At 42.3% G+C, this 24,596-nt stretch overlaps 1 protein-coding gene and 1 long non-coding RNA gene across 2 annotated transcripts in view; one reads left to right on the top strand and one right to left on the bottom strand.

Annotated features, from left to right (window-relative positions):
* Positions 1-15,528, bottom strand: part of LOC125483554 — a 33,227-nt gene extending 17,699 nt beyond the window's left edge. Inside the window, exon 1 of the long non-coding RNA XR_007262503.1 lies at positions 15,421-15,528. This is a non-coding gene — a long non-coding RNA (uncharacterized LOC125483554). The remainder of the gene's footprint in view (positions 1-15,420) is intronic.
* The window catches only part of LOC109911043 (low-density lipoprotein receptor-related protein 1-like), a 1,753,343-nt gene that overhangs the window by 1,041,071 nt on the left and 687,676 nt on the right, over positions 1-24,596 (top strand). The window contains exon 22 of the mRNA XM_048599379.1: positions 16,769-16,969. Within this exon, the coding sequence (XP_048455336.1) occupies positions 16,769-16,969 (201 nt within the window). The remainder of the gene's footprint in view (positions 1-16,768; positions 16,970-24,596) is intronic.

Raw genomic sequence — 24,596 nt, 5'->3', positions numbered from 1 at the left:
ATACTGGGTCCCTGGAGCAAAAGTTAAATTTCCCACAATCCATCTCGATGCAAACTCATTTTCTTCAAGTTTCCATCCTTTTGAAATAATTCATTGGCAAATCATTCATTGGCATACATTCTCAGTTATCAGTTGACTATTTGTTTGGAATTTTCTGATCGTTCATTGAATTTGTTAAGAAACACTAGTTTAGATATGATAGATTAGTTAATTGGACAAATAATGTATACAACTATGGCAAGGATGTTGGTGTCGTTAAAGGTGTGAAAGCAGCGTCTTGTTCCCGTGCCAAAGTTTTAGGGAACTTTTCTTGTGCCCACTCTTCACATTCACCTTCTATCTGGAGAAGATAGCACCTGGTGAGGACAACCATCTACAAGGACAGCCTGATGAGGGCTGTCGTCTGCCTCTAGCACTTGATGTACCCTGTTTCTCAGGGCCGGTGGCTTCTGTTATATCAAACAATTATCAGAGTCCTTTTAGCAGCTACCCATGACATTGGATGACTGTTGACCTCTTGCCTACCTTCATTTGAAAGTTAATTTTCATTCCTTCTAAGAACAAAAACTTCTTGTTTTTCTGAAAATCATGATAGGATAGTGTGCTGCATGATAAATCTTTTGTTTACACTTGTAGGCTGCTAGTTACTTCTGTAACGCAGTTAAATGGGAGCTCATACTATGCAAGAAATATTAAATATTGGAAACTAAAATAACACAATTTTCAAGGGGATCCCAATTTCCAACACCTTTCATGACCTTTGTAGATAGCAGGTTCCAGGTAATTACCACTGACTGCATTAATAGTATTCTTCCCATTATGTCTACGCAACTCTTGTCTACATCCTTAAAACTCTGTTGTTTGGTCTTTGTGACATTAAATAATGGGAACAGTTTTCTCTTGTTTACCTTATGTAACCTATTGCTTATGCATCATTCTTGTTGATGGCTCAATTGAGAATTGAAGTACTTTTGCATAATTTCTACATATTTGTCCCATTAACTTGATGAATCATAATGCCTTTTTAAAAAAAGTCCATACTTAAGATTCATTTTAGCTGCTTAATTAGTGATCTCTTTTTTTCTGTTTTGTAACATTTAACAGGTTTCGGTAAATGACCTTTGATCCTCTTGAAAGGTCTTTCACTGCTTTTTATAACTGAATGTAGTTGGAGAGAATTGCTAAATGATAGCTATTCCACAGATCTTACAATACAGGTGAGCAGAAATACACGGTAGACTCTTACAGAGGTCTGATTGACAAGGGCTATGATGAGATATGTGACAGAATTGGATGAGAAGTCCAACGAAGCCCATCTCGATGTTGGGATCACCTTGCTCCATCTTTTATACTTTTCAAAAGCTGAGTATTGAGATTCTCATTATGCAGTGGTGAGAAACCAATTGATGGGGAATAACATTTGTTAAATGCCTTTATAACACTGCAACTCAACTCATTAATAATCAGCCTACCATCTCTCCAAACTGGCCAAGCGATCAAGACATCGAGAAGACCTGATGAGTCAACCAGAACAGGATCCTCACAGATTCAGCTCAACTAATAAAAGTAAAATATTGCAGATGCTGGAAACATGAAACAAAACAGAGAATGGCAGATCTGTGGAAATAAATAGAGTTAATGTTTTGAGTCTGGTATGACACTTCTTCAGAATTTCTCCAGTTGTGCAAAGATGGATGTCCGGGGTCTGATCAGTCATGACCAGGGGCTGTTTCTTAAAGTCTGTCGGAAGCCTTGGGTACGTACGGTCCTGGGTGCCTGTCCATTGGATTTTCATGAGGGTTTGGAGGGAGGCTTGCAGGAGCATCAAGAGATCAAAGACAGAAGACGTGGGGAGTCCAGGCTGGTGAAGGGAAACAGAGGCATCTATAGAAGTAGGACTATGAGTGATGGCAAAGGGAAATTCAAGGTAAATGGAGGGGAACACGGAACAGCATTGGAGGACAGGGTAGGCTAATTGACTGTGACAAATACCTTTGCTTCCACGGGGGAGTTTAAAGGTGCAGGGCAAATATCATTAAGTTCTAATGCCGGGATTCAGGGGGCACGGAGAACAGTTGTAGGTGAAGTACATTGTGCTGGTTCTCACGATAGGACAAGATGTGGAAATGGGCTATAGGCTAATGTGAGTTTATGAGGCCATCGTGTGTGTTATGTGTGTGCATTTGTGTGTGTATGGAGCAGTTGGTGGGGGCTACCTGGTGACCACAGAGTCACAAAAGTGTTCTGGTGCAGAACAACGTCATTTGGCCCATTGTTCTACACTTGCTCTTCAAACGAATGTAAATACTGAGCTCCAATCTCCCAGTTTTACCCCATTCCCTTGTACACTACTTCTATCCAAATAATCATCTATTGTCCTCTTGATGTGAGCCAGCAGGACCCAGTGCTTACAGCGTCCATGGCAAACAGTACTCCCAACCATCACTTTCTGAGCACTCTGTGTAAGGCCACACAGGTTCAGTTTGTTCCCCCAAAAGAATGGAGTAGTACTCTGGAATACCTGCATCTGAGGGCCCGGGGACTTACAAACTTGGTCACTGGGAGACAAGGGAAACCACTGCAACTGTGCCCCCTGACATCTTTGCACAACCCCTTGATTAATATGGAGCACAGGTTTAATTCTGCCTGTACCTCAGCCAGGGTTGTGGTGGAGCAAAGTATAAAGTTCTTGAATATGTGGTTCTGCTGCTTGGACCAGTCTGGGGGGTTCTAGTACATTCCAACAGAGTGTGCTGCATCACATTGGCGTACTGTGTTCAGCAAAATTGAATCAAGCAATGGGGTGATGTCCTGGATGCAGAGGAACGGTGCGGGGGAGGGAGCCGGAATTGACCCGACTTCTGAGGAGGAAGATGTGGACATTGGGAAGGATATAGCTAACATTGTCTATGAAGAGTAGAACCCAACTGACATCCACTTCCAATGAAAGAGACGTGGGTGCAGTGCATAGTAGTTCCCTGTAAAATGTTTGGTCATGATGCCAAAACCTTTTTCAGCCTTTGTTGGCCATAAATAAAAGCTCATGTTTGTCTTTGTATTTGTCTAATTGCTTACTTGTATGTGACATTTCCCAACTGCACAATGATAAATTTCTAGTCTATTGTAGGTAGTTTGGCCAGGTTGTGCTGATGTAGAGAGTTTGTACAGCCAGGTAAAGTGTGTGGTGTAGTGGTTAATCAATTAAGATTGTTAATAGTGGTTAAAGTGGTTAATCAACGAACAGCCTCGGGAAATGGGTAATTTTTCTTCACACAAAGGGTGAAATTCTTTATCACAGTGGGCAGTGGAGGCCAAAATCATTGAATACGTCCAAGAAAGAGATAGATACTTTTTAGATTTTAAAGGCATCAAGGGATATAAGAGAAAATGGGAATATGACACTCCAGTAGAAGATCAGCCATGATCATATTAAATGGCAAGGCAGGCTTGAAATTCTGAAAGACCCTATTCCTGTTCCTACCTTCTGCATTTCTATGTTAATGTGAGAATTGGATTAAAAATACAAGTGTTAGCCATGCTGGCTATGTGCCATGAGTAGCATTTCTTTGTGACTGTTGTGCCGTTAGTATGAGCCAGTGAGGAGCAACATCAATTGCCTATGCTTATCTGGGAATACAGCAGGCTTTCAAAGATGGCAATCTGACTAGGGATGGCTGTTTTGCCAAGTAACTGCTGAGTGTTGAGTTTTTATGGAAATGGTGAGTGTTACGATTGCGTGGAAGTTAGATGTGAAAGATGCCATTGGGACATTGTTGTTGGTTAATGAGACACGTTTGGTAAGATACAGCGAGAGAACCTCTCTAGGCCTCATCATGTCAAATGTTCCAAAAAATTCATTGCAAATCAGTCTTAGCCAATAAAGTGTTAGATACAGCCTGCACGGTTTGAAACATTGCACTAATGAGCAAAACACAAATTTCCAACTGTTGCAGCAGATCTAGTTTAAAATTTAACAGCCAAGTCTTTCTCGAAATTCCTCCAGGCTATAATGCTCTCTAAAAGAGTGCCAGACAGGACAGGTAACAAAGGATCACCATTGGTGTTCTCTGTCAGCTTGTTGTATTGATACAGAATGATATCATGTAGCTGCTGTAACACTGATGTTCCTGGCACATATTCCTGCAGTGCTGTTCTAGTCATGACTCACAGCTCGACTGTATCTCTTTAATAATATGTAGAATATTCTGAAAAGCAGACTTAAAAGACTGTATTTATGTAACACTTTCACACTTAGTATGTCCCAAAGCAGTTTAGAGCCTGTGCAGTACTTTTTAAGTGTTGTTCTTGTTGTACTTTTGACAAAGTGGCATCAATGTGATCATGGTCTGATAATCCATTTTCGTGATATTGCAACTTGAATTTCCTGACTCAGAAACACTGCTACCATTCAGTGACAGCACAGGAAGGAGTTTGCCTTCATTTTGTATATTTACTGATTGTGGCTGGTACAGATTGAGAGAAATGGATGGACTTCCTCTGTAGTCCATCAAACAGGGCAACAACACTCTTTTGCTGAATATTTTGTTATGTTTCAGCTCTGAAAACTCTCTCAGGTTTAGTAGCTCAAGCCATATCTTGAAGTAAGTCCTGACTTGAATTCATAGCATTTTTGCCTTCCCAATATCTTAAGTTATTGGTAGCGAACACAAGCAAAATACATTTAATATTGTATTCCCCTTTACTGATTATATCTTGTGCCCTCTGGATATCGAGCTCTCTCTCTTTCTCTGATTTATGCTAGAAACAAGTGCAATAATTGTAGGTGAACTGAAACAATGATTGACTTCAAATTTTCAAGCATGATAAGTCTTGAATAATGGAAGATAGCAGTTGTTTCTCTTGAGCTAAACCGCATTTTGACTGGAACTGAGCTCAAAGTTCCAGATTAATATCAGTTTATCAGTTATTGTCGATTCCTAAACATTTACAGAGTCTCATAGCCAGTCTATCTTTTACTCACTGATGGCTTGAGACTATCCAAGTTGAATAAGGCACAATGGGAATTTTTTTTCAGAGAGTCATACAGCACAGAAACAGATGCTTTGGTCCAAATTGTCCATGCCTACTAATTTTTCCAAAATAAACTTGTCCCATTGCTTGTGTTTAGCCCATCTTCCACTATTCATTTACCTGTCCAAATGTCTTTTAAATGTTATAACTGTACTGCCTCTACCATTTCCTCTGGCAGTTCATTCCAGATACGAACCACCCTCTGAAAAAAATTGCCCCTCAGGTCTCTTAAATCTTTCTCCTCATGTTTTGAACTCCCCTACCCGAGGAAAAGACCTTTGCAATTCACGTTATCTATGCCCATCATGATTTTATAAGCTTGTATAAGGTCACCCCTCAACCTTCTATGATCCAGTGGAAAAAGTTCCAGCCTATCCAGTGTCTCCTTAAAACTCAAGCCCTCCAGTCCCAGTAATGTCCTTGTAAATCTTTTCTGTACCCTCTCCAATTTAATGATATCTTTCCTATAGCAGGGCAACTGTAACAGTGGTTTCCAAAAGTGGCCTCACCAACATCCAAAACAACTGCAACATGATGTTCCAACTCCTAGACTCAATGGTTGATCAATGAAGGCAATGAATGGCCTTTTTCTGTCCTATAATATTTAAATGATACAAAGACAACTGAAACATGTTTTTGAACTTACAAAATCATACATATGTAAAAACTATGCCTAAAAGGCATTTTTATGTCAATTAAATAATTTGGATCTTTGTGTGGTTGACCAGGTTCAATGGTTTTGCTAAATAAAATCTGAAAGAACTGTGGATGCTGTAAATCAGAAACAAAAACAGAAGTTGCTGGAAAGCTCAGCAGGTCTCTTCATCTGTGAAGAGAAATCAGAGTTAACCTTTTGGGTCTGGTGACCCTTTGTCAAAAGCAACTTCTGTTTTTGTTGTCAATAATTTTCTGCTAACTTGTTCAGTCTGACAGCAACAAAGCATGACATCTGGAATTGGATTCTTATCTATTCTTTTCCAGTCCTTATTTGCCCAATTTTAATTGAATTAAAAGGGACAACAAACAGATGTATCTGGGATCATTTTTAAACATGTAGATTAGATGGTGAAAGAGGCCTAAGTAGAAGAGCATTGGCAATATTGGCACTGGCTAGAAGTGGTACATTAAATTCCTATAGTACTTTTGTTTCAAGTTCTGCCTGTGGATCAAGGAGAGTAGGCCATCTCTTCCAGACCCTACGGGGAAAGTTCCTCAAATGAAGGCTACCTGGCACAAACATCTTGACTAAATAAAATTTTCACCCAACACATCTGCAGTATCCTGGGAACTGTAAGGCAAGATCCCTTACTGTTGCAACTAACCGCCTGACTCTAATGACCAGACAGCCATTTTGAATGTGAAATTGGAAAACAACATGTTTAATAAGATCAAAAACAAAGTTGCTGGAAAAGCTCAGCCGGTCTGGCAGCATCTGTGAAGGAGAAAACAGAATTAAAGTTTTGGGTCCGGTGATCCTTCCTCAGAACTGACTGCCGACATGACATTCACACATTGAGGAAGGGTCACCGGACCCAAAACAGTAACTCTGTTTTTTTCTTCACAGATGCTGCCAGACCTGCTGAGCTTTTGCAGCAAATTTGTTTTTGTTGCTGATTTACAGCATCTGCAGTTCTTTAGGTTTTTATTATGCTTAATAGGATGTCTTGCCTGATGCTTTTTCCATTCATTTTGCTGCCATCCCATCCAAAATTTAAAATCAAGTTCCATATTTATATCCTGCAACTATTTCCTATGAGTACCAGCTGGCCAATTTTCTTGTGTTTCCATGATTGGTATTTTTTCTCAAAACAACGCAAGTTTTCTTTTCATGAGATGACCTGTAGTTGGAATCAACTGACAGGTCCAAAAAAAACTATGTAATTCAAAACATGAAGCTTGAACCTCAAGTAAAGAAAATAGCACATTTAATTCTTGGAGGCAAACGCCAGGATTACAACTTCAATTCTATTTTCATCTGAGGAATATTGCCACAAATTTATATTATAGATCTCTGATTTAACAGTGTGATTCTTCACAGATAAAATTGTGTTAAGTGGCGTGCAAAGAAATAACATGTTACAGAAAAGTGTATCCAAATGTCTTTCTGCCCTGGCTGAGTTAGAGGAAAGACATTGTGAAACCTTCCTTTTCACTTCTGGTATCGCCAACCATTTCATTATTTGTACCTTTGCATTTTTTTTTTCAATCATGGACATATGTTGGACTGATCTTTCAGCTGGTAGTTATGGGATTGATTATACAGTACACATTTAAAAGACTGTCGCTGGTAGAAATCATATATTACTTACTGCTGTTACTTGACTGAATTGTGACAAGAAACATCTGGATATGCTGCACTTGATATTTCATCACTCGACACAGAAAGCCTGAGATGGATTTGATCCCCTGTTGACGTTTGATATGAAGTGTGAGCAAAGCAACTTAATACTATTCTGGATGGTGAAAGCACTTTTTTTTTTAATATAATGTCATTCTCAAGATCGTTTTTTTGTTCTCATCAATTTTGAACCTGACATCTTCCAATGATATCAGTGTTTGACTGTTCATAAAAAAGTTGCACTGAGATTTAAGTTTCTCAAGAACAAACAGAAATGGGCAATAAAGGCTGGCCATGTCAGTGATGTGCACATCTCATGAAAGAGTAGAAAAGAATTCTCTTGTCTGAGCAGAGGAAATTGAATACATTTCCCACCTTGTTCAGTTTTAATTTTTGCAAAAAACAGTGTGACCAATTTAAATAATTAATGCAGTGTCGTGTTTTGGAACATTTGCAGGTGATTTAAAACTATTCCTGTGCCTTGATTCTGCATTAAACCCCTCTGAACATCAGACAAATTTACAAACTCGCATGAGAATGCTAATTTTCAGGTTTGCATGTAACTGCAATTTTCAGCTAATTTTATACATCCGAAATAATGGTACTGTACAAAACTAGAGTCACATTTTAACGTTGTTGCATGTCACAATTAAACTAAAGCATAAACTTTGCAGACATTTTGTTGACGTTTGCCGTTTTATAAATTTACATCTAATTTATCAATTCTGACTTTTCAATTTTGAAATAATCAGCTGAATAATTTGTATGTTTGGAAATGAATAATAGACAATTAGGGCTTCATTTCACATTAGGTTGAGGGGCCAATTCTGAGCAGCATTTCTGTTTGTGTGTCAAGCCAGCCACAAGATAGGATTTTCTTGGGACTTTTTTTTCATTAATGGCATGAAGGCATCACTGGCCAGGCAGCATTTATTGCCCATCCCTAATTGGCCAGGGGGCAGTTAAGAGTCAATCATATTGCTCTGGGTATGGAGTCACATGTAGGCCAGACCAGGTAAGGATGGCAGTTTCTCTCCCTAATGGAGATTAGTGAACCAGATGGGTTTTTCCAACAATCAACAATGGATTCACAGTCATCATTAGATTCTTAATTCCAGATATTTTATTGAATTTGAATTCCACCATCTGCCATGGCGGGATTCAAACCTAGGTCAGCAGAACATTATCTGGGTCTCTGGATTAACAGTCCAGCGATAATACCACTAGGCCATCGCCTCCCTGATTGCAGTCACAATGGCCCTAAAGGTAGATCTGTCAACCATTTAGTGACTAAGACTATGCATGATGGGTTAGATATTCTAGCCTTTTTGGCAATGTGTTTTCTGACCTGGAGTGCCCCCTGCCCTCGACTTACACACTTCAACTGCCGCAATTTTACCTGTGTCACAAGACGTATCAGGTGGCCTACTCTCCCATGGGTCAACCCAAGTCCTCAAGACCATTTAATAGCCACAGTTGGGATTTAACCAATCACAGGAGATGTCTAGATCAAGCATCAAGCCTGATAGTTCTCACTTCTCAAGTTGCTAGTGATCAAGAGAGTGCTTTCTAGGGCTCATTGGAGGTGCCATCCTCTAGATTTTCTCCCTGCTTTGGTTCCCCATCCTCTATTGCTTACCTAGTTGGCCTTGCCCTCCTCTCCTCACCAGTACCTTCCTTCCTGGCCTTGGTGATACTCCCAACACTCACTTGCTCCAACTCTGTCTCCTTGGAACAGGGGACTATAGTAGAGACCAGAGAACTGCTGGCAATTTGGCTAGTCATAAGACAAGACCGTAAGATATAGGAGCAGAATTAGGTCATTTGATACATTGATTCTGCTCTGCCATTTGATCATTGCTGATAAGTTCTTCTACCCCATTCTCCTGCCTGCTCCCTGTAACCCTTGATCCTAGCTATCTTTGTCTTTAAAGACACTTAATGACTTGATTTCCAAAACTATATGTGATAATGAGTTCCACTAACTTACCACTCTCTGACTGAAGAAATTCCTCCTCATCTTAGTTCTAAAGGGTCATCCCTTCACTCTGAGGCTGTACCCTCAAGTCCTAATCTCTCATACTAGTAGAAACATCTTCTCCACGCCCACTCTATCCAGGCCACTCAGTACTCTGCAAGTTTCAATAAGATCCTCCCTCATCCTTCTAAACTTCATTGAATATAGATTCAGAGACCTCAACCACTCCTCATAAGACAAGCCCTTGATCCCGGGATCATTCTTCTGAGCCTCTTCTGGACCATTTCCAAGGTCAGCTCATACTTATTTAGAAACAGGGCCCAAATCTACTCACAATATTCCAAATGTGGTCTGACCACAATCTTATACAGCCTCAGCAGCCCATCCCTGCTCTTACTTTCTATTCTTCTTGAATTGAATGCATTTGCCTTCGCCTTCCTAACTGCCAAATGGACATGCATGCTGGCCTCAAAACAATCCAGATCTGGAACTCGAGTCCCTTTGTGCTTTAGACTTCCCAAGCCTTTCTCCTTTTAGAAACTAATCTACATCTCCATTCTTCCGACCAATGTGCACTACCTCACACTTTCCCTCATTGTTTTCCATCTGCCACTTCTTTGCCGAATCTCCTAGGCTTTGTAAGTTTTACTGCAGCCTTCCTCAACACTGCTTCTCCACATATATTTGTCTCATCTACAAACTTAGCAACAATGCCTTCAGTTCCTTTGTCTGGTTCATTAATATATTACATGAATAATTGTCCCAGCACTGACTCCTGCAGAATTCCAATAGTCACTGGCTGCCATCCTGAAAAAAAAAAAGCCTTATCCCTGCATTTTGCTTTCCACCAGTCAGCTGCGGTCTGAAGTCCTGCCTTGAAGCTATTAGCATCTTTCCAAGTGCTGAATGTTTACAAGGTGAAGCCACCTGATCTTTAAACTTGAGGTTTGGAAGCCCAATACCGCGCCACCCCCCCACCTTAATCCAGCTTCAGAAAAGCACATCACATTCTGCCCATTTCTTTAGATGCCCACTATGTGTAGTCTTAAAAAGAAATCATTTGGCCAATGTTGCCATGGGATTTGTGGCTCAGAGCTCTATTCTGCACATGGGACAGAGAGCTACTCTTACATCTTTTTGTCGTTTTGGAGTTTCCAGACCACTTGCCTTATGAAAGAGTAACTACTGTCTGAGTCTGGTAGGTTTCTGCAACCTTTTCCATTTATACTATTGAGCAAACAGTGTTCTCCATCAGCAGAAATCTCACCAGTACAGATTATTCAATCCTTTCCTCTCTGCCTCTTGCAGATGTTTGATATGTCTCTGATATAGCATGCCATTTTATTATTTTATCCATTTTTGTTATGCTACAGTTTTCAATATTAAAATAAGTCAGGACAAATGACAAGAAATAACAAGAACTGCAGGTGCTGGAGTTAGAGTTAGTACAGTGTGGAGCTGGAAGAACATAGCAGGTCAGGCAGCATCAGAGGAGCAGGAAAGTCGACATTCTGAGTTTACACCCTTCATCACAGCTCCTGATGAAGGATATAAACCCAAATCATTGACTTTCCTGCTCCTCTGATGCTGCTAAGGCAAATGACAACTGATCTGAGACAGGTTAAGAAAAGGTTAGTTATTAAAATCGAATTGCTGCTCAGTGATTTTTTTTATTGTCAAACTTTCCCCTTTTCCTTTCATCAAGTAAAACCATTTCAACACTGACTCCCTGTCCCCAACCAGTTTAGTGCTGACCACTGTCAAACAGCTCCTAATGGCCTCGCACTTCAATGAAAATCCTGAGGAGTCAGAAGGTGAACTGTTAATAAACTCCCGCATCATCTCAACGCACCCAATTAACCTCCAGCCCCACCACACCTGGCACTTTTCCCTGCAACCGCAGGAAGTGCTACACCTGCCCCTACACCTCCCCTCTCACCCCCATCCCAGCCCCCAAGAAAACCTTCCACATCAAGTAGATGTTCACCTGCACATCTGTTAATGTGGTATACTGTATCCGCTGTTCCAGATGTGGGCTCCTCTACATCGGGGAAACCAACTGGAGGCTTGAGGACCGCTTTGCGGAACACCTACGCTTGGTTCGCACTAAACAACTCCACCTCCCAGTTGCGAACCATTTCAACTCCCCCTCCCATTCCTTAGATGACATGTCCATCCTGGGCCTCCTGCAGTGCCACAACGATGCCACCCAAAGGTTGCAGGAACAGCAACTCATATTCCGCTTGGGAACTCTGCAGCCCAATGGTATCAATGAGGACTTCACAAGCTTCAAAATCTCCCCTCCCCCTACTGCATCCCAAAACCAGCCCAGCTCGTCCCTGCCTCCCTAACCTGTCCTTCCTCCCACCTGTCCCCTCCTCCCACCTCAAGCCCCACCCCCATCTCCTACCTACGAGCCACATTCCACCCCCTTGACCTGTCCGTCCTCCTTGGACTGACCTATCCCCTCCCTAACTCCCCACCTACACTCACCTTTACTGGCTCCACCCCCGCCTCTTTGACCCGTCCGTCTCCTCTCTACCTATCTTCTCCTTTATCCATTTTCTATCCGCCTCCCCCTCTCTCCCTATTTATTTCAGAATCCCTTTCCCCTTCCCCATTTCTGATGAAGGGTCTTGGCCCGAAACGTCAGCCTTCCTGCTCCTTTGATGCTGCTTGGCCTGCTGTGTTCATCCAGCTCCACACTTTGTCATCTCAATTAACGAGTTAGGTGACTACTTTTCTTGCCAATCCACCACTCTTCCCTACACCTCAAGAAAGTCAGCAAAGTTAGGAATAGAGACAGGAGGCTGGCATGTTTCTGTTTTATTTTATCGCAATCAGCCTCCTACCCTGCCCCATACTCCATTCCAATGCATTTTGGGACAGGAATTTTCAGCCTTTAAGCCTGACCTAAACTCCCCAAACTGATGGACGATTGCTTCTTACTGATGAATGGAGAACTGAGCAAACTAAAATAACAGACCAGGAATCAGATGGTAGATGATAAGTAATCAACATTCCCCCCAAATCAATTTCCATAATTTCAGAAACCACTTGCACTTGAGTGGCCCAAAAGTGAAGTATGTATTAATTATCGTAGAATAATTAGCAAAACTACAATATGTAAGCTTATACAGATATCTTCTAGTGTTGATGAGTTTTGAGCAACTAAAAATTATGTTTGACATGGAAATTCCATGTAGTAAGAACATCTTTCTTTTAGTAAGATACCATTTGTATTGTTCAGCCTAAAGGGTACATATGTCAAATTACACAGTAATAGCTATTTTACAGTCATAATGCTGTTACCAAAAGCCATACTTCCAAAAATAAATAAAAGCTGTTGTATTTTGCTGCATGAATATCTTAAAAATAATGTTGAAAAATAACAGCCTGGATATTCCGAGGGTCAGATATTCCTTATTCCAACATATGTGAGAATTGCACATGAGGAGTCTGCGGAATCCCAAGTATATCACATTCTGAGGGATTTAGCTGTTAAATTGAAGATTCCACTTGTCAATTCCCACATTCCTAGAATCCTCAAAAAGTATCCATTTAAATTGGAGAATTTGGAAGGTTCTGCTTAAGTTAAGAAAACAGTTACGCAGGAAAGCTTAGACTACTAAATTTCTCGTCCAACTGCTGAGCAACAATTCACCTGATGCCCACAACCACATTCCTCAAACTCCTAACATCTCCTTAGGCCCCATTCTATTCCTGGGATCTGATACACCCCGTCACTAGATCCTGCAACCCCCTTTCTATGTATTAATCATAGAATCCCTACAGTGTGGAAACAGGCCCTTTGGCCCAACAAGTCCACACCAAACTTCAGAGTATCTCACCCAGACCCATCCCCCTTTAACCCACCTAAGCTACACATCCCTGAACACTACAGGCAATTTAGCATGGCCAATCCACTTAACCTGCACATTGTTGGACTGTGGGAGGAAACCTGGAGGAAACCCACGCAGACATGGGGGAGAATGTGCAAACTCCACACAGACAGTCGCCCAAGGCTGGAATTGAACCTGTGCCCCTGGCGCTGTGAAGCAGCAGTGCTAACCACTGTGCCACCGTGCTGCCCTGCCCCCTCCTGGGACCTGAGTCCCTCCCCACCACCAGACCTGGCCTCCATTCTCCCAAAACCCAGACCCACCACCCCTTACCTTGTTACTGGCAAACATTATCCCATCCCCCAATCCTAGTCTTCTCTTCACTGCTGCCAGGGTCCAACACCTCTTCCCCTTCCCAATAGATCTAGAATCACCTCCCCACACTGAACTAAACTCCCTTTTCATTGCTAGACCTAGCATCTCCCACCCGGCTCAACCTATCCTAGCAGGTAAGTGATAAAGTTGTTCCCTTTGTGCTCTGGCTCCCAACCCAAATGACCTCCTTGCACCTGGAATACTATCCACCTAGCACCCTTTCCCCTACCCACCAGGCACTCTATTTCCTGACACACTACTACCTGCCACCTTATTCACCTGGTAAGTTAAATACTTAGCACCTTACCACCTGGCAGTTGATACTTCAGCACCCTAAACTCACTTAACCTTTCACGTGTCTTTTCAAAGTGGCTCTGACTGTTGGATTTTTAAATCACAATACAACAAATACTGCTGTGAAAAAGGAAGAACGGTTTGCCTTCCCCCAACTGTTCTACACTACCGGGGAACTTGTCAGAATGAAACTATGGCCCTGCGTTTCTGAAGGAGGCCTAATCAAAGCATCCTGTCAGAAGTGCAAAACTCTTTCATTATGAAAAAGAAGGAGCAAAATCTATGTATGATTGCCACTGCTTGGAAAATTGGATCCAATTTGCTTTTGTGCTGAATTTGGTTCTTAACATAGCAACAATTCTGTTTGTCATTGATCTCAAAGGAAGCAGACTAAAAAGCCTAGTGAACTCTATGGTTCAGCCAATCCTGTTCCCTAGGGAACTTTATATCTGGCACAAGATCAAGGGGATTACAGTATACAGCACTGATGGCAGCATATAAAATAAGCTATCAACAGTGTTGATGTGTGTTCACAGACAGCAAACCAGAAAGGTAAAAGTGCTAAATTAATTGAATTTTAATTTAAAACTTTGATTGATAAATAAGTGATTGTGACTGAATTAAGGTAGAAACTCAATGAAGACAAACTTAAAATTAATATTCATTTACTTGGATTGCTTATTAAAATGTAAAAAAAACTAACGTTCTGCAAGGACATTTAGCAGCAATGACAAAGTTTTAAAAAAATTAAAAACACAATTGCACATTTCAACATGGTCTAATCTTTTCAAAGGTTTTCACTATGTGACTATCAGTATTAGTGTCAATTCAAAAGGTTTCTCATATTGAATCCCAGTGGGATGGTCGGTATGGGGCATTTCAACATAACACCCTCTAGGAATTATAGAGTTCCAAGCAAATTTTTTGTGTTATTCTGCACATATATTCACTCCCAGATTTGCTGTTACTCTCAGTGGAACAGTAACAGAAAACATTGGCAGTTTATGCACCACAGATTCAGAGCATGTATGATTAATATGAACCTAATACTAATGACCAATTGGCCACTGTATTAAACATCTGATGTTTTCCTTCACTACATTCTGGAACAATAACTGCAATTTAGATTCATATAGTATCTCTAGCATTGAGAGTATCTCAAGGCACTTTACTGTGAAAGGAGGAAGAAAACTTAAAGTACTAAGAAAATGAATTGTAAGAGAGAGAGGACATGACTGAAAGTTAGGTTGGTGAAATGGCTTTTGAAAAGGTATATTTTCACTTGATGAGTTTATTAAGGTATAGTCATTGCTAAGATGCAAGTCACCTCAAGCAGCAGGAGAAAAGAGACTGGTAATGTACTCTGTCCAGTCAGCAATAAATCTAGTTACGATTTTAAGACACCAATTTTGTGAAGAAACACTTTGTTAGAAAGTGCATTTTCTTTTCATTACTGCTCAGTAAAATGAATAAAACAATTTATACCTTAGAGCTCTCGATCAATATATTAAAAAAATTAAAAACTAGGCTTAGAAGCTATAGTGACAACAATATCAAATTACCTTGGAACAATGCCATGTTCTTCTCTGGATCCATTATTTTTGTTTAAGTGTCAGGATTTCTCTGCAAACACAGCTGAATTGAGCTTGCATTTTAATTATGTTGAGGGTCTATTTAAAGATTTATCCATCTTAACTGCATGACAATGCTATATTGAGCTGACAAAGAAATTAATTTAATTTATATTGCACCTTATTAAAGTCTCAGAGCATCAGTATTGGTTAATCACATGAAGTCCTCTAACTGCACTCCTTGATCTGAAGGGTTAGTAAGATTGACAGCTGCATAGAATTGACTATATCATTGTAATCTGACATTGCCATGCAACAAGATTTTCTCACTTTACTTGAAGTAGCTTCTGTGTACAATAAGGTGAAAATCTAGTAAATTAACTATCAATTTTCTGACAATGTTGATAACTCAGTGATCAAATGCTGCTATGCTTGTGGAAATACTGAATACTTGCAAAACTGGATTAACAGACAGTTCTTTGTTATGCAGCATTACATTACTTCCACAACAAATATTTATAGAAAACACAACACAGTACGGAGCTAGGGGAACACAGCAGTCAGGCAGCATCAGAGGAGCAGAAAAGTTGACGTTTCAGGTCGGGACAGGTATAACAAGTATGGCAGACCTGCCTACTGGAACTGAATTAAAAACAGAAATTGCTGGAAAATCTCAGCAGGTCTGGCAGCATCTGCAGATAGAAATCAGAGTCAACATTTCGAGTCCAGTGACTGTTCTTTCGAACAGGTGGAAGAAAAAGAATGATTTTTATACAGAAGAATGGGTGGGAGGACAGGGGAGAGTAAACAATATGTGGAGATAGAGCCCAAAAAGAGAGAAAAACAGTTGGACAGACAAAGCAGTGGGTAAAGGTCAATTGGGAGGAATGAATAGCTGCTAATGAAGACAGTAAGTGGCTTACAATATTGCATGGTATCTACATACCTGCTAATTAGCAATTTTAATATATAATAGTGCTGCTTAACCAGTGCACACAAATAAATAAATTTCAGTCTATTTCCTCCAATGGTTTGCAATTTTAAAATATATTTCATCAAACCTCTATATAACACTGACTAATGTATTTTGTGACAACACCTAGTCAAAAATTGGAGATGTTATAATTGTGTGGTTTCTTCATTTTAGTCCCTATGATAGAGTTGTGATATTTTTGACAAATATTAAAGATCTAAAAGCTCAATATCAGATAAAAGCCTTGAAATTAGTTTATACATCAGGAGCATAAGAATGGTGCTTATAACTGAGTGGTATTTTAAAATAATCCCTCAAAGTGTTTGTGACAGACAATCTAGCCTCTTTGTTTTTTTTCTTTCAAAGGACGATGCATCAATTTGACTTGGGTCTGTGATGGGGAAAGTGACTGTGAAGATCACTCAGATGAAGAAAACTGTGGAACATTTGGTTGCAAGCCACCAACCTATCCTTGTGCTGGAAATACATCAATTTGCCTTTTGTTGGACAAGTTCTGCAATGGGAAAGAAGAATGTCCAAATGGTGCCGATGAGAGCGCACTTTGTGGTAGGCTACTTGTATTTGAAATGAGAGTATGTGCTGCTGAGGATACCAAAGATATTTTCCAATATTTTCTTCGAAGGGAAAAAAATATTTTAATACCAGCTCTGAGCAGCAAAGCTGGATGTCAGCTTGCAGACTGTTTCCAGAGTCAAGCAGTACTTTTGATGCCTGTGTTGACTCATAACACCCGAAAAGTCAATGTTCATTGTGTATTGCATTAGTACGTGAATTTATTGTCAATTTAAGGACAGCTTCATGTTTAAAATCTTCATGCAAATGGTAGCTCAGAAGGGAAAATTTACCCTGATACACAGACTGCGATTGTGTTCAATTCTCAGACTTCAGTCCAGTCTACACAATGAACTTAAAAGCTTCTGTCCTTGATAGCTGTAAGGATTTTACATAAAATGAGAATAGAATACCTCCATTCTTGTCTTGATATACATGACTGGAAATGTAAATTTGACTCTAATTTGGCAATCTGTCTTCAACAGTTCACAAGGCTTCATGTCACCTCAGTGCAAGGAGGATGGCCCTTCTTAGTTCTGCCAAGGCCACATTATTACAGGGGATAGGTGGAGCTTTATACAATGCTGATTATAGCATAGCTGCAATGGAGAAAGCAGGCAATTTAATGTATTATGTAGAGAACGCTTTGTCAGATGTGGATAAAGCCACACAAGAATGGCATTGATAAAGAAACAGTCTTGCCTAACTAGCAGATATACATACATCCTTCAGGGAAGAAAGTAATTGCTGAACTGTATGACTCGAACACTAAACCAGAAAATGCATAACTTTCAGACGAGGTTCAGATTGTCTGATGTCATGAACAATAGGGATTGTTTAATAGATGTATTTTTTTAAAAGCCTGCAATTATGTGAACTAAGTTCAAAGCCAAATTTAAAAATACAAATTTATTGCTTAACCGAGGTTTGTATTTGTAGCAGGCTAGATTTAACATTAAATAAAAACCAAAAGAACTGTGGATGCTGTTAATCAGGAACAAAAACAAAGTTGCTGGAAAAGCTCAGCAGGTCTGGCAGCATCTGTGAAGGAGAAAACAGAGTTAACGTTTCGGGTCCGGTGGGGGATTTAGGATGTGGAACAGAGAATTAGAAGTGAGGGTCGGCTGTTGGCTTTCAGTAGCTCCCAGAAAATGGTGTTAGTTGACCCTCACCAACACCAGGTCCCTCAATCAGGCACTGAAAGCCTTATACCAAGGGACCCCCTCTTCCTCGTCGGCCACCGGAAAATCCAACACAGCATCAACTGATGAGAGAAGTGCTGAATAACTTCCAATTAATTCCTGAGCCACCACTTAAATTCCAGTGGGCTCAGGGGTAAATGATGTTAATTTATATCCTATTTTCTGTTATTGTAAAAACATACTTTATTCATTAAAAATCTTTATGTTCGTACACAAGTACTAAAGCAATTCTGTACAGTCTTTGCCTATCAAGAAAAACAAACATTGGATCTGACATTCCCTGCTGTTGCAAAAGCCAAAGGCATTTTTTACATATGTAAGAAAACAACGTGAAGAGCTGGAGGAACACAGCAGGCCAAGCAGCATCAGAGGAGCAGGAAAGCTGACATTTCGGGTCTAGACCCTTCTTCAGAAATGGGGAAGGGGAAGGGGATTCTGAAATAAACAGGGAGAGAGGGGGAGGCGGATAGAAGATGGATAAAGGAGAAGATAGGTGGAGAGGAGACAGACAGTTCAAAGAAGAGGGGGTGGAGCCAGTAAAGGTGAGTGTAGGTGGGGAGTTAGGGAGGGGATAGGTCAGTCCAAGGAGGACGGACAGTTCAAGGGGGCCGGATGAGGCTGGTAGGTAGGAGATGGGGGTGGGGCTTGACGTGGGAGGAGGGGATAGGTGGGAGGAAGGACAGGTTAGGGAGGCGGGGACAAGCTGGGCTGGTTTTGGGATGTGGTTGGGGGAGGGGAGATTTTGAAGCTTGTGAAGTCCACATTGATACCATTGGGCTGCAGGGTTCCCAAGCAAAATATGAGTTGCTGTTCCTGCAACCTTCGGGTGGCATCGTTGTGGCACTGCAGGAGGCCCAGGATGGACATGTTGTCTAAGGAGTGGGAGGGGGAGTTGAAATTGTTCGCGACTGGGAGGTGTAGTTGTTTGTTGCGAACCGAGCGTAGGTGTTCCACGAAGCAGTCCCCAAGCCTCCACTTGGTTTCCCCGATGTAGAGGAGGCCACATCTGGAACAGCGGATGCAGTATACCACATTAGCAGATGTGCAGGTGAACATCTACTTGATGTGGAAGGTCTTCTTGGGGCCTGGGATGGGGTTGAGGGGGGAAGGTGTAGGGGCAGGTGTAGCACTTGCTGCGGTTGCAGGGAAAAATGCAAGGTGTGGTGGGGCTGGTGGGGAGTGTTGAGTGGACGAGGGAATCACGGAGAGATTGGTCCCTCCGGAAGACAGATAAGGGTGGGAAGGGAAAAATGTCTTCGGTGGTGGGGTCGGATTGCAGATGGCGGAAGTGCCGGAGGATGATGCGTTGGATCCGGAGGTTGGTGGGGTGGTACGTGAGGACGAGGGGGATTCTGTTTTGGTTGTTATTGCGGAGAGCGGGTGTGAGGGATGAGTTGCGGGAAATGCGGGAGACACGGTCGAGGACGATTTCGACCACTGCGGGGGAGAAGTTGCGGTCCTTGAAAAACGAGGACATCTGGGATGTCCGGGAGTGTAATACCTCATCCCGGGAGCAGATTCGGTGGAGGCGAAGGAATTGGGAATAGGGGATGGGATTTTTGCAGGAAGGTGGGTGAGAGGAGGTGTATTCTAGGCAGTTATGGGAGTTGGTGGGCTTGAAATGGATATCGGTTTCCAGGTGGTTGCCAGAGATGGTAACAGAGAGGTACAGGAAGGAGAGAGAGGTGTCAGAGATGGTCCAGGTGAACTTAAGCTTGGGGCGGAAGGCGTTAGTGAAGTGGATGAACTGTTCGAGCTCCTCATGGGAGCATGAGGCGGCGCCGATACAGTCATCGATGTAACGGAGGAAGAGGTGGGGGATAGGGCCAGTATAGCTTCGGAAGAGTATGTGAGACATTATTTGCACACATTTGAGGCAATGAGAGTCTGAAGACTGAACAGAACCCCACTGTACTTTGGCAGAAAGACCTTAGACGGAAAGTAAGTTTCTCTCTCCAACTTAACTCTGAGAGGCTTCCCACCACAGGGAGATTAACCATTGGATGCAAGGCTTCCCAGCCCCTGTGGTGAGACTGTTGGGAAAATAGGGTGAGCAGAAATGAAATTCTTAATGCCAAGAACAAAAAGTTCATTTAATTTTTGAAAGGCAAGACGAGAATTGCTAATGAACAGCAAGAGGCCTATTTGCAACAATTTGCATGTGTTAACAACTCATTATTACCTAATCTCACCTCATTTAGATGTCGGTTCTCATTTTCCCATAGGCTGGATAGAAACTAGATAGCAACGAGATTCCCAATGTGAAAGTCCGAGCAGGAATCTGGCAACTTCAGCTCACTGCTTACTCCTGGGCCAAAGGCACCAATATTTCAGGGTACGCTCAATGGGCACTGACTGGCCTCACACCCCATTCACAGATATTGGAATTAGACATGTAACAGCCTCTCCTTATCCTTATGCACAACTTAGATCCCTGTACAAATCAGTTCTGCACTTCAATGCTACACTTTAGAACACATGCATCTTTAATTGTAATGCTGCTGCTAGAAAACTTTGCACAAAAGGGACATGCACCTATCTCATGGACTGAAGCAGGTTACAAGCTCCACGCATAAATTCCTTCTTTCGTCCTTGAGTAGACCTTCATGTATTCTCGCTTCCCTCTTACTTCTATATACACCTTGGGATTTTTCTTAATCCTGTTTGCCAAAGATGTTTCATAGCACCTTTTAGCCCTTATAATTGCTTGTTTGGCTTGTTTCCTGCTATCTTTGTATTTTTGAGGACTCTTTCAGTCTTCAATTTCCAAAACCTTATATGTGCCTCCTTTTTCTTTTTGACTCAATGCTCAATTTCTTGTCTCATCCAAGGTTCCTGAATTTCTGAATATTTGGAAGTGTATCGTAAAATCGGGCAAAGTCAGCATAGTTTCATCATGGGGAGGTCATGCATAACAAATCTGCTAGAATTCTTTGAGGAAGTAACGAGCAGGGTAGACCAAGGAGAGCCAATGGATGTTATCTACCTGGACTTCAAGAAGGCCTTTGATAAGGTGCCACACAGGAGGCTGCTGAGTAAGATAAGGGCCCATTGTGTTAGAGGCAAGGTGCCAGCATGGATAGAAGATTGGCTGCCTGGCAGAAAGCAGAGCGTGGGGATAAAAGGGTCTTTCTCAGAATGGCAGCCAGTGACAAGTGGAGTTCCACAAGAGTCAGTGCTGGGACCACAACTTTTCACTTTGTACATTAATGATCTAGATAAAGGAACTGTGGGCATTCTGGCTAAGTTTGCAGACGATACAAAGATAGGTGTAGGAACAGGTAATATTGAGGAGGCGGGGAGGCTGCAGAAGGATTTGGAAAGGTTTGGAGAGTGGGAAAAGTGGCAGATGGAGTATAACGTGGGAAAGTGTGAGGTCATGCACTTTGGTAAGAATAAAAGTGTGGACTATTTTCTAAATGGGGAGAAAATTCAGAAGTCTGAAGTGCAAAGAGACTTGGGAGTTCTAGTCCAGGATTCTCTCAAGATAAACTTTCAGGTTGAGTCAGTGTCAGGAAGGCAAATGCAATGTTGGCATTTATTTTGAGAGGACTTGAATACAAAAGCAGCGATGTACTACTGAGGCTTTATAAGGCTCTGGTCAGGCCACATTTGGAGTATTGTGTGCAGTTTTGGGCCCCATATCTCAGGAAGGATGTACTGGCCCTGGAGTGGGTTCAGAGGAGGTTCATGACAGTGGTCCCAGGAATGGAAAGCTTAACATATGAAGAATGTTTGAGGACTCTGGGACGATACTCATTGGAGTTTAGAAGGATGAGGGGAGACCTAATTGAAAATTTCAGAATACTGAATGGCCTGGACAAAGTGGATGTTGGGAAGATGCTTCCATTGGTAGCAAAGTCTAGGACCTGAGGGCACAGCCTTAGAGTAAAGGGAAGACCTTTTAGAAGGAAGATGAGGAGAAATTTCTTCAGCCACAGAATGGTGAATCTATGGAATTCACTGCCACAGAAGGCTGTGGAGGCCAGGTCATTGAGTACATTTAAGACAGAGATAGATAGGTTCTTGATTATCAAGGGGATCAAGGGTTACGGGGAGAAAACAGGAGAATGGGGTTGAGGAACTTATCAGCCATGATTGAATGGTGGAGCAGACTTTATGGGCAAATGGCCTAATTTCTGCTCCTATATCTTATGGTCTTATGGTCTTATGAATCTTGTCATCCTTATCCTTCATTTTTTATCAGAACATGGTGGTCCCGATGTCTAATCAACTGGCCTTTAAATGATTCCCACATGCCAGATGCGGATTTACCCTCAAACACCAGTCCCCAGTCTACATTCCTTTGTTCATCCTTAATATTATGGTAGTTAGCTTGCCCCAATTTAATACTTTCACCCGAGGATGATGCTTGTCCTTATCCTTAAGTAATTTAAAACATACAGAGTTATGGTCATTGGTTTGGAGGATTGCCTTGACTAAAAGCCTGAATTTGTGACTGTGTCACTGAAGCACAACTGCTGCATCCTACCAAATCATCCAAATGGCAAGTGCACACAGAGATGAAAATGGCTACCACTGCATCTGGAGTGGGTGGGGTTAACGTTTCATTCTGTGAAGGGTGAGGCTGCACTTTTGTGTGATGTGAGACTCTTCGAAGAGGAATAGCATTAAACAGACACCGACACAGTACAGGTGAAAGACATTTATGATGACAAAATTTTGGATGTGAATCTTGCATATTAAGCAGCTTTGTGGACTACAAATCCTGGTCCCATGCTTTCTTGAACATATCGTGCAACTTTACAAATCAACCATTCTAATGGCTGAGATGCATGAGCAATGTTTTGTGGCCTGTGAAGAATTACCCTAACTGCCAAAGTAGCAGTCATCTTCCAAGGGCCCATAGCCTCCATGTGGTAAAGGAGAGGCTCCTTTAATATCTTGGACCATAAAACTTCATGGAGTACTAAGGATGGCTTGCTTCTGTGCCTTCATTCTTGTATTGCAGCAAAAATGACATTCACTCTCACTGCTGATGATGAAAAGTGAACATATATTTACAAATGTGAGAATGTATTTGCAATAAAGTTCCATATATGCTACCTATGCGCCTTCCCTCACTATGTCTCAGCGCAGTCCCATGCTTTGTAGCTGGAGTAGAAGAAGCCTGCCCTGCAGTGGACCCAGAGATAGTAGGAACTGCAGATGCTGGAGAATCCGAGACAACAAGGTGCAGGGCTGAATGAACACAGCAGGCCAAGCAGCATCATAGGAGCAGAGAGGCTGACGTTTCGGGCCTAGACCCTTCATCAGAAAAGGGGGAGGGGAAGGGGGTTCTGAAATAAATAGGGAGAGAGTGGGAGGCAGATAGAAGATGGATAGAGGAGAGGATAGGTGGAGAGGAAACAAACAGGTCGAAGATGCGGGGATGGAGCCAGTAAAGGTGAGTGTAGGTGGGGAGTTAGGAAGGGGATAGGTCAGTCCAGGGAGGACGGACAGGTCAAGGGGGCGGGATGAGGTTGGTCGGTAGGAGATGGAGGTGCAGCTTGAGGTGGGAGGAGGGGATAGGTGGGAGGAAGAACAGGTTAGGGAGGCAGGGATGAGCTGGACTGGTTTTGGGATGCGGTAGGGGGAGGGGAGATTTTGAAGCTTGTGAAATCCACATTGATACCATTGGGCTGCAGGGTTCCCAAGCGGAATATGAGTTGCTGTTCCTGCAACCTTCGGGTGGCATCGTTGTGGCACTGCAGGAGGCCCAGGATGGACATGTCGTCTGAGGAATGGGAGGGGGAGTTGATATGGTTCGCGACTGGGAGGTGAAGTTGTTTATTGCGAACCGAGCGTAGGTGTTCTGCAAAGTGGTCCCCGAGCCTCCGCTTGGTTTCCCCGATGTAGAGGAAGCCACACCGGGTACAGCGGATGCAGTATACCACATTGGCAGATGTGCAGGTGAACATCTGCTTGATGTGGAAAGTCTTCTTGGGGCCTGGGATGGGGGTGAGGGAGGAGGTATGGGGGCAGGTGTAACACTTCCTGCGGTTGCAGGGAAAAGTGCCGGCTGTGGTGGAGCTGGAGGGGAGTGTGGAGCGGACAAGGGAGTCACGGAGAGGGTGGTCCCTCCGGAAAGCAGATAAGGGTGAGGAGGGAAAGATGTCTTTGGTGGTGGGGTCGGATTGCAGATGGCGGAAGTGTCGGAGGATGATGCGTTGGATCTGGAGGTTAACACCTCTGTCCCCTTCCTGGACCTCTCTGTCTTCATATCGGAAACCGATATTCATTTCAAGCCCACCGACTCCCACAGCTACCTAGAATACTCCTCCTCCCACCCACCTTCCTGCAAAAATGCTATCCCCTATTCCCAATTCCTTCGCCTCCGCCGCATCTGCTCCCAGGATGAGGCATTCCACTCCCGTACATCTCAGTTGTCCTCGTTTTTCAAGGACCGTAACTTCCCC

This window comes from Rhincodon typus, chromosome 7 (genome assembly GCF_021869965.1).
Source record: "Rhincodon typus isolate 14 chromosome 7, sRhiTyp1.1, whole genome shotgun sequence".
NCBI lineage: Eukaryota > Metazoa > Chordata > Chondrichthyes > Orectolobiformes > Rhincodontidae > Rhincodon > Rhincodon typus.
Note: the sequence above shows the minus strand (reverse complement) of the source record. Positions and strands in the feature narration are given on the sequence as shown.